The sequence below is a fragment of the Piliocolobus tephrosceles genome, chromosome 16 (genome assembly GCF_002776525.5).
Source record: "Piliocolobus tephrosceles isolate RC106 chromosome 16, ASM277652v3, whole genome shotgun sequence".
In the NCBI taxonomy this organism is placed as follows: Eukaryota; Metazoa; Chordata; class Mammalia; order Primates; family Cercopithecidae; genus Piliocolobus; species Piliocolobus tephrosceles.
Genome location: NC_045449.1, coordinates 3,011,985 through 3,021,835, shown reverse-complemented (window position 1 = coordinate 3,021,835; position 9,851 = coordinate 3,011,985). Strand labels below are relative to the sequence as shown.

Below are 9,851 nucleotides of genomic sequence, written 5' to 3'. Positions count from 1 at the left end.
CATGTTACAGGGTAACTGCGGATGGGGTAATATTTTGGAATGAAGCTGACAAACCTACAGTGCAGTTACTTAGAAATCAAAACAAAGGATTTATAAGAAGGAATTCTTGATTTGGAAAGGCCTCGCAGATGTTCTAATCTCCAGTGGTTTTGGTTTCTGTTGAAATAATTTAGTAGTCTCTTAGGTAGCACAAATATATATATTGTGGCACATATTTAATGATCTAAAGGATGAGTTTCCAGGAGAAGGGATGGAATGGGGTTGAGACAGCATGTTCAAGGCAATGGTACTGTGATATATCGTGGTGGGTGAGAGCAGATGCTTTTGAGATACTGGGAGAAATCCAGCATTGTCCTGGAGTAGAGAGAGAGAGGGGTAAGCAGGAGAGAGTTCACCCGGTAAAACAGGGTCTTATGGTTCATTTTAACTCTTTTGGACATTATGTTAACAGAAATGAGAAACTCTTAAATTAGATGGTGACATGAGCAGGTTTGAGTTACAAAAAGGATGATTCCGGATAAAGTCAATAGATTTATTTATTTTTATTTTTATTTTTATTTTTTGAGATGGAATCTCGCTCTGTCACCCAGGCTGTAGTGTAGCGGTATGATCTTGGCTCACTGCAACCTCCGCTTCCTGGGTTCAAGTGATTGTCCTGCCTCAGCCTCCCGAGTAGCCGGGATTACAGATGCCCGCCACCACACCCAGCTAATTTTTTTGTATTTTTTTAGTAGAGACAGGGTTTCCCCATGTTAGTCAGGGGCTGGTCTCAAACTCCTGACCTCAGGTGATCCACCCGCCTTAACCTCCCAAAGTACTGGGATTATGGGAGTGAACCACCATGCCTGGCCTCAAGTCAATAGATTTAAAGAGAGCAAAAGTAGATGTTTGGAGACCACATCTGTGTCAGTGGTGCAGGTGAGAAAAGTAGCTGACCTGAAAGGTGGCTATGGGGTGCACGCAGTGAGCATAAGGAGGGGTGTTTAGAAGGAGGAATTGATCAGATGTGGTAATTGAATGAGGGAAGTGAGGGGTAGGCAGGAGTCAAGGATGACTGTCAGGTTTCTGGCTTGGGGACCCCGTAGATGTCATAGGCAGCAAGAGAATACTGGAGTGGAACACACCTGGGGCAGGGAAGACAGCAGACTTAGTATCAGAAAGATGAGGCTTGGGATATCCATGAAACACGCAAATAAGATGGTCATCAGGGAGCTGAACATCCAGGTCTGTAGCTCAGAGGAACGGTGTGGGGTTGAAGAAGTACATTTGGGACTCACTGGCATATTTGGGAAATGTGTAAGGACAGTCCTCTGAGAAGCCCCAATATTCAAAAATAATGGAACAGGAGCAGTTGTCCAAGGAGAGTGTGAAGTATTGCAAGGTAGGGAGGGAGAGTGTCACCTGGCCAAGTGAGGGGAGGGTATCATGAAGTAGGAAGTGATCATTAGTGTTAAATGTGATAGGTTATTGGATTTAGAGATGGGAATTTAGAGTCATCACTGGCTTCCATTGGGCAATTTCAATAGATGATGGGGTTCAGAGGCCAGTTTGCCACCTGTGCCTAAATTCTCATTCATGGTCGCTTTGAAAATAGACCACACATTTTAGAGATATGTTTATTGGTTACCTGTAGGTGTTAAGGTGCATTACATTCTTCTTAAGGATAATAGGGTCACAGAATGACAAAGAAGAACCAAACCATGATCTCAGAGTTCCTGCTCCTGGACCTGCCCATCCAACCTGAGCAGCAGAATCTGTTCTATGCCCTGTTCTTGGCCATGTATCTTACCCCCTCCTGGGGAACCTCCTCATCACTGTCCTCATTCAACTGGACTCCCATCTCCACACGCCTATGTATTTGTTTCTCAGCAACTTGTCCTTCTCTGACCTCTGCTTTTCCTCGGTCACAATGCCCAGATTGCTGCAGAACATGCAGAACCACGACCCATTCATCCCCTATGTGGGCTGCCTGGCCCAGATGTACTTTCATCTGTTTTTTGGAGTTCTGGAGAGCTTCCTCCTTGTGGTCATGGCTTATCACCGCTATGTGGCTATTTGGTTTCCTCTGCATGACATCACTGACGTGAGCTCCAAGTGTTGCCTTGCTCTGCTGGCACTCTCCTGGCTGCTGACCACTGCCCATGCCACCCATTGCACCTTGCTCATGACCAGGCTGTCCTTCTGTGCTGACAACGTGATTCCTCACTTTTTCTGTGATACATCTCCCTTGTTGAAGCTGGTTTGCTCCAACATGCAAGTCAATGGATTGGTGATATTTTTCAGGGGAGGCCTCATCCTTGTCATCCCATTCCTACTCCTCATCATGTCCTGTGCAAGAATCGTCTCCACCATCCTCAGGGCCCCTTCTGCTGGGGGCATCCAGAAGGCTCTCTCCACCTGTGGCTCCCTCCTTTCTGTGGTGTCTCTCTTCTATGGGACAATGACTGGTCTCTACTTGTGCCCATCAACGAATCATAGCGCTGTGAAGGGCGCTGTCACGGCTGTGATGTTTACTGTGGTGACCCCATGCGGAACCCCTTCATCTGCAGCCTGAGGACAGAGACATGAGGGGAGCCCTGCCCTGGGCAGAGTCTTCAGTACAAAGAAAATTTCTTTTTCTTGAAAATAGTCATAGTTGGGATTTTACCATTATTGAATTTAGTAGGTGTAGTAATGTTGACAATGAAATACCACTCTAAGTCATAGTTGGGATTTTACCATTATTGAATTTAGTAGGTGTAGTAATGTTGACAATGAAATACCACTCTAAATCAGTGGCTTAAAGATTTTTTAAGATCACTAAACCTTTTGTTTAAACAAAACTCTATGCTAAAGGATAACAGGAAAAATATGACAACAGAGCTGTGTTTGCAGTGAAGTTGGGGGCAGGCAGCCAGGTGCTAAGTACGCGTCTTCCTCCCTTCCCAGGTGGAATTGAAGCTTGAAAATAAACTTTAAATATCTTTGTGCCAACACCTATTATCCATATTAGTTGGTAATTAACTTTTTTTTTTTTTTTTTTTTGAGACAGAGTCCCACTCTGTTTCCCAGGCTGGAGTGCAGTGGAACGATCTCAGCTCACTGCAGCCTCCACTTCGGGTTCAAGCAATTCTCCCAACTCAGCCTCCCAAGTAGCTGGCAGTGCAGGCACGCACCATCATGCCCTGCTTATTTTTGTAGAGACAGGGTTTCACACATTGGCCTGGCTGGTCTCGAACCCCTGATCTCAAGGAATCCACCCGCCTCAGCCTCCCAAAGTACTGGGATTACAGGCGTGAGCCACCGCGCTCGGCCTTGAGAATTAACTTCTTAAACAGCACTGTAATCTTTGTTTTTATCCAGCTCAAGAATTTTCAATGACATTCTCAAACGAAGAAAGGAAAAACCCCAACATTCTGTGTCTTGCAGAGCACACGTACTCCTATCTGGACTTCCAATACCTTACCCTTTGCTGTTGAATAAAAGCATTTCTTATTTCCTTCTCTGCATACATATCCACACATCATTCTATCCTTTGATTTTTACATAATTTTCCAGACCTCGATCAGAACAACCTGTTTGTAAAAGAGATAATAAATAGTAAACGCTTATTAGGTGATTTTCTCTGTGTAAGGCACTTTCACAACCTACTCACATACCAACACTATGAAGTTGGTTCCATGATTATCTCAAGTTTATGAATAAAGAGACAGAGGTCGGGCACGGTGGCTCACGCCTGTAATCCCAGCACTTTGGGAAGCTGAAGTTGGTGGGTCACCTGAGGTCAGGAGTTCAAGACCACCCTGGCCAACATAGCGAAATCCCGTCTCTACTAAAAATACAAAAATTAGCCAGGCATGGTGGCACACACCTGTCACCTGAGCTACTCAAGAGGCTGAGGCAGGAGAATTGTTTGAACCTGGGAGGCAGAGGTTACAGTGAGCCAAGATCATGCCCCTGCACTCCAACCTGGGTGACAGAGTGAGACTTCGTCTCAAAAAAAAAAAAAAACATTAATTTACTATCCAATATCACATACAATGTCAGTGATATAGTTAGGATTTGAACCCAGGACGTTTGAGTTTAGAGATGATGACTACGCTGTGTCTTGGGGCTGTAGAGTCTTACTCCTGTTTCATTCCGTTCCAGTCACTTTTTAGTTAATAATGACAGTTTCCTTCGTATCTTCCTCCTAGTTCTCATTGTGAGCTTGAATTACGATTTGCTTCAGATACAACCAGAAAGTGGAGAGCAGAGTTTGTAAACCCGCATTTTCATGGGGCCAAGCAGGTCACATAGATCACTGTAAAGCTGGCCAGATTTGAGAAAAATCAGTTGCAGAAAGATGATCAAAAATTTTGTTTTATTAAGTGAATTATGCCTCTATCATAACACAAACATATACTATTGGAGATAGTATTTTAAATTTGATATTGAACAAAGTCTAAATGAAAAATAGTAAGTATATATTTGTAGTTTGTCATTCCTTTGATTTGGGAACAAAATGTTTTTTCTTCTGCACTCTGATGCCAATATGAAGTCCTTTGTTCCTTCACAGATTGTTTAGTAGAGAACTGAGTCTTGTCTCCACTAAGTAGGAGGGATATTTAGATCTTTTTGGTTTGACAACAGATAAGAGTTGTTGAAAAATGCTCACCCTGTGAACATGGATCAAATCTTTGCAAAATCATTTGTTATATTTAAGGCCACTTTCTGGAAATGTAGGTAGGCTTCTGATATTTTTATTGTGTAACGTTTTAAACAAATTTTACTTTAAGTCCTGGGATACATGAGCAAAACGCGCAGGTTTGTTACACAAGTATATATGTGCTGTAGTGGTTTGCTGCACCTATCAACCTGTCATCTAGGTTTCAATTATTAGTATTATTTCCTGGAAATGCTTTACAGTGTGATGCAATCCTATTTGCCTATTTTTGCTTTTGTTGCCTGTGCTTTAGAGGACATATTAAAAAAAAAAAAATCATTGCTCAGACCAAAGTAATGGAGATGTTCCCCCATGTTTTCTTCTAGTAGTTTTAGTTTTAGGTTTTACATTTTTAAATGAATTTTGTGTTGGTTTTTGTTTATATTTAAAATAAGGATCAAATTTCATTCTTCTGCATGTAGATACTTAGTTTCCCCAGCACCATTTATTGAATAGACCATCCTTTCCTTACCATGGTGTTCTTGACACCATTGTAAAAAATCAATTGATCATAAATGTATGGATTTATATCTGCACACTCTGTCCTGTTCCATTGGTTGATATGTCCATTTTTGTGCATGTACCATGCTGTTCTGATAATAAGTGTTTTATTATATATTTTGAAATCAGAGTGTGATGCCTCCATCTTTGTTCTTTTTGCTCAATATTGTTTTGGCTATTTGGGGTATTTTGTGGTTCCATATGAATTTTAGAATTATTTTCTATTACTGTGAAAAATGACGTTGTAATTTTGATAAGAATTGCACAGAATCTGTAGATCACTTTGGGTAGTATGGGCATTTAATAATATTAATTATTCTAATCCAAGAACACAGAATATCCTTCTACTGTGTTTTCTTCAATTTTATTCAACAGTGTTTATCATACAGGTCTTTCACTTTCTTGGTTAAATTTTTACCTAAGTATTTTATTTTTGTTTGCTATTGTAAATCAGAGCACTTTCTTAATTTCATTTTCATATAGTTTATTATTAGTGTATGAAAACACTACTGATTTTTGTATGTTGATTTTGAATCCTGCAACTTTATTGAATTTTTTTATCAGTTATAATAATTTCTTGGTGTGGAGTCTTTAGGGTCATCTATATATAAGATCATGTTGTCAGCAAACAGAAATAATTTTATTTCTTTTCATATTAGGATGCCTTTTATTTCTTTCTCTTGCTTAATTGCTTTGGATAGAATTTCCAGTACTGTGTTGAAAAGGAGTGGTAAGGGTGGGCATCCTTGTTTTGTCCCTGATCTTAGAGGAAAAGCTTTCAACTTTTCATTGTTGAATATGATGTTAGCTGTGGGTTTGTCAGAGACAGTCATCCCTCAGTTTACTTGGGGGATTGGTTCCAGGACCCCCTACCCATCCCCAAATTTGTAGACGTTCAAGTCCTGCAGTTAGTCTGTGGTACCTGTGGATACAAAAAGCCAGCACTTTGTATGTGTGGGTTCCACATCCCACAAATTCTGTATTTTTGACCCATGGTTGGTTGAATCCATGAGTGTGGAATCTGCAAATATGGAGGGTTATTATTGCTTCTATTGTGTTGAGATACATTCCCTTTGTACCTAAAGTTTTGAGAGTTGTGTTTGGTTTGTTTTACGCCACAAAAGAATGTTGAATTTTGTCAAATGACTTTTCTGCACCTATTGAGATGATTATATGGTTTTTGACCCTCATTCTGTTCATGTTTATCTCATTTATTGATTTGCATATGTTGTGCCAGGATTTGCTACTGAGGGGTAAATCCTGCCTTGATCAAGGTGAATAATTTTTTAATGTGTTGTTTAGTTTGGTTTAGGTTAGTATTAGGTTGAGAATTTTTGCATCTATGTTCATCAGAGATACTGGCTTGTAATTTTCTTTTCTTGTATTGTCCTTGTCTGGTTTTGGAGCAGGGTAATGCTGGCTGGGTAAAATAAGTTTGAAAGCATTGCCTCCACTTTGATTTTTTGGAAGAGTGTGAGAAGGATTGGTATTCGTTCTTTAAATGTTTGGTAGAATTCAGTGGTGTTGCCATCGAGTCCTGGCTTCTTTTTGATGGGAGACTTTTTATTACTGAATCGAACTCCTTACTTGTTATTGGTCTGTTCAGAATTTGTTTCTTCATGATACATTATTCAGTCTTGGTAGGTTGTGTGTGTCTAGAAATTTGTCCACTTCTAGATTATCCATTTTGTTTGCGTATACTTTTTCATACTAGTGTCTTACGATCCTTTGTATTTCTGTGGTATCATTTGTCATGTCTCTCCTTTCATCTCTCATTTTATTTATTTGAGTCTTCTTTCTTTTTTCCTAGTCTAGGAAAGGCTTTGTTGGCTTTGTTTATTCAATAAAACAACTTTCGGTTTCATTGTTTTTCATTGTTTCTTGTCTGTTTCATTTCTGCTCTGATCTTTGTTATTTCCTGTCTTTGGCTAACTTGAGCGTAGTCAGCTAGATTGTTTGAGTTTTGTTAATTGATATAGACATTTGTTACTATACAATTCCTTCTTATACCATGCAGAAAAGTACTTATAAGTTTCTGCATGTTGTAGTTCCATTTTCATTTGTCTCTATTTCCTTTTTGACTTCTTCAGTGACCCATTGATTGTTCAGGAGTATGTTGTTCAATTTCTGCATATTCGTGAATTTTTTAGGATTTCTCCTGTTATCGATTTCTGGTTTCATACTATTGTGATCAGAAAAGATACTTGACTTCAATAGTATTAATTTTGTTAAGACTTTTTTGTAGCCTAACATACAAAATAATCTATCCTGGGGAATGGTCTGCGTGCACTTGAGAATTACGTGGATTCCCTTGATGTTGGATTAAATGTTCTGTATATGTTTCTTAGGTGCCTTTGGTTTAAAGTGTAATTAAAGTCCATTGTTTCCTTATTGATTTTCTTTCTAGACGATCTTTTACATTTTCATAGCAATTTGACAAATTAAAGAAAGTAAAATTAGCTTTAAAACTACCTGTAATTATTGCTGGATATATTTTTTAAGAATGTAGGCTAGGAGAGCAAATCACACAAAAATATGCTTATAAAAATGATATTTGTATATTTAAAAATTTGGTTTAATCCATAAACGTGACAGTAGAGTAATCTTTGATCAAACTACAGTGTAAGAGTGTATAGTCAGGCAGGGTGCAGTGGCTCATGCCTGTAATCCCAGCACTTTGGGAGGCCAAGGCAGGTGGATCACCTGAGGTCAGGAGTATGAGACCAGCCTGTCCAACATGGTGAAACACTGTCTCTACTAAAAATACAAAAAAAAAAAAAAAAAAAAAGCCAGGTGTGGTGGCGTGCACCTATAGTCCCAGCTACTCAGGAGGCTGAGACAGGAGAATTGCTTGAACCCAGGAGGTGGAGGTTGCAGTGAGCCGAGATCGCACCACTGCACTCCAGCCTGGGCAACAGAGTGAGATTCTGTCTCAAAAAAAATATATATATATAGATAGATAGATAGATAGATAGATAGATAGATAGATAGATAGATCACCTTAAATACTATAACATGACAAACGTAAACTGTGTTGTTACATGGACATTCTTATACAAAAAATCCATCTGAAAGAGTAACAAATAGGTTAAAAAGTAGAACTAAAAGTATTGATGCATGTTGAACAGTGAAACATGCATGTCTGTCAATGAACTGGGAGAGATTATGGGATGATGTAAAAACCTTTGTATTTTAAATTAAGTAGGCTGATTTTGACTGTTAAGTACCTAGTATGCATGATTTGAAGGGTAGATTGCAATCTTTCTTGCAAATGAATCCCAGTAGGTAGGTAATTCCTCATTAAATGCCACAATCTCCCCAAAAGTGTAACTGAAGCCCAGCATCCCTTCCCGGTTCACAGAGCAGGCAGTAAGTCATTCCTTATCCGCAGTTCCGAGGAGTGAATTCACTTTATTTGCTGCTGCTCAGCTTTCATTTTAACAAGGGCTGATGCAGGACAGTTCTCCAGGTGGCCTTGAACCAACCAGTCTTCCCCCTTTTCTTGCTTACGGTTTTCCAGAATAACTGTAGAATACGCTGGGACTGCGACATCCTGAGACAGGGAAGAGCCGAATGCAACAGCCCAGGTTCTGTTCCACTTCCCCTAGAAATAGGATGTTCTAGAAAACCAAACCCACATGTTCTCACTCATAAGTGGAAGTTGAACAATGAGATGCCCCAGACCCAAGAGGATAGGAATCCAGCGCTGTATCCCTGTGGTGATCGGGTCCAGGAGAGGATAAGGCACTGGAAACCGGCCCATCACACCTCTGGAGTTTCAGAAGAATTTTGGTATTTCAAATTCACCAGCCAAGAGTGAATTTTTTGTTTTGTTTTGTGTTCTGGAGCTTTTCGGGGTAGTTCAGATAGAGGCCTGCGGGACCATGAAAAAGGCCAGATACTGTAAACTACTGTTGACTCGAAAGTCATATGAATGTTTTTAGCTAGTATGTTTATTTACAAGTTCTGGAAGAATAAACAGTAAATCAGTAACAGTGATGACTTGTTAGAGGTATGGAACTAGATGAGATACAAGAGAGAAAAACTATTTCCATGTGTACCTTTTAGCACATTTTGGAGTTTGAATATGTGAATGTACTACTTATAGAAAAATAAATTAATTAGGAAATCTTACCCCAAAAGCAAACCATGGGCTCTTAAAATGTATAAAATGGGCCGGGTGTGGTAGCTCATGCCTGTAATCCCAGCACTTTTGGGAGGCCGAGATGGGCAGATCACAAGGTCAGGAGATCAAGACCATCCTGGCTAACACGGTGAAACCCCGTCTCTACTGAAAACACAAAAAATCAGCCGGGCATGGTGGCGGTTGCCTGTAGTCCCAGCTACTCAGGAGACTGAGGCAGGAGAATGGCGTGAACCCGGGAAGCGGAGCTGGTAGTGAGCCAAGATTGCACCACCGCACTCCAGCCTGGGCAACAGAGCAAGACTCCATCTAAAAAAAAAAAAAAAAAATGCATAAAACAGAGGAAAATGCATTATAATGCAGCCTCTCTTTAATAAAGATTCCATAAATAGAGACACTTGTATGTTTGGAGCCATATCCTTCTACTGTCTTAATGCTGTAGTGTGTATGTGCCTGCGTTAGTGCAGGAAAATACGCATATGCCATCTTTTCTTCTTCCAGACATGAGAACCTGAGAAGCAA

The 9,851-nt window shown here is 40.0% G+C and overlaps 1 protein-coding gene across 1 annotated transcript; it reads left to right on the top strand.

The window, feature by feature from the left end:
* Positions 1 to 1,679: 1,679 nt before the first annotated feature.
* LOC111521239 (olfactory receptor 1E3) lies at positions 1,680 to 2,783 on the top strand. The gene is made up of 2 exons (XM_023184502.2): positions 1,680 to 2,665; positions 2,737 to 2,783. The coding sequence occupies exon 1, from the start codon at positions 1,853 to 1,855 to the stop codon at positions 2,552 to 2,554; it is 702 nt and encodes a 233-aa protein (XP_023040270.2). The 5' UTR covers positions 1,680 to 1,852; the 3' UTR covers positions 2,555 to 2,665; positions 2,737 to 2,783.
* The last annotated feature ends 7,068 nt before the right edge of the window (positions 2,784 to 9,851 follow it).

Coding starts and splice junctions, on each gene's coding strand:
- LOC111521239 (XM_023184502.2), top strand. CDS start 1,853: ATGTATTTGTTTCTCAGCAACTTGTCCTTCTCTGACCTCTGCTTTTCC.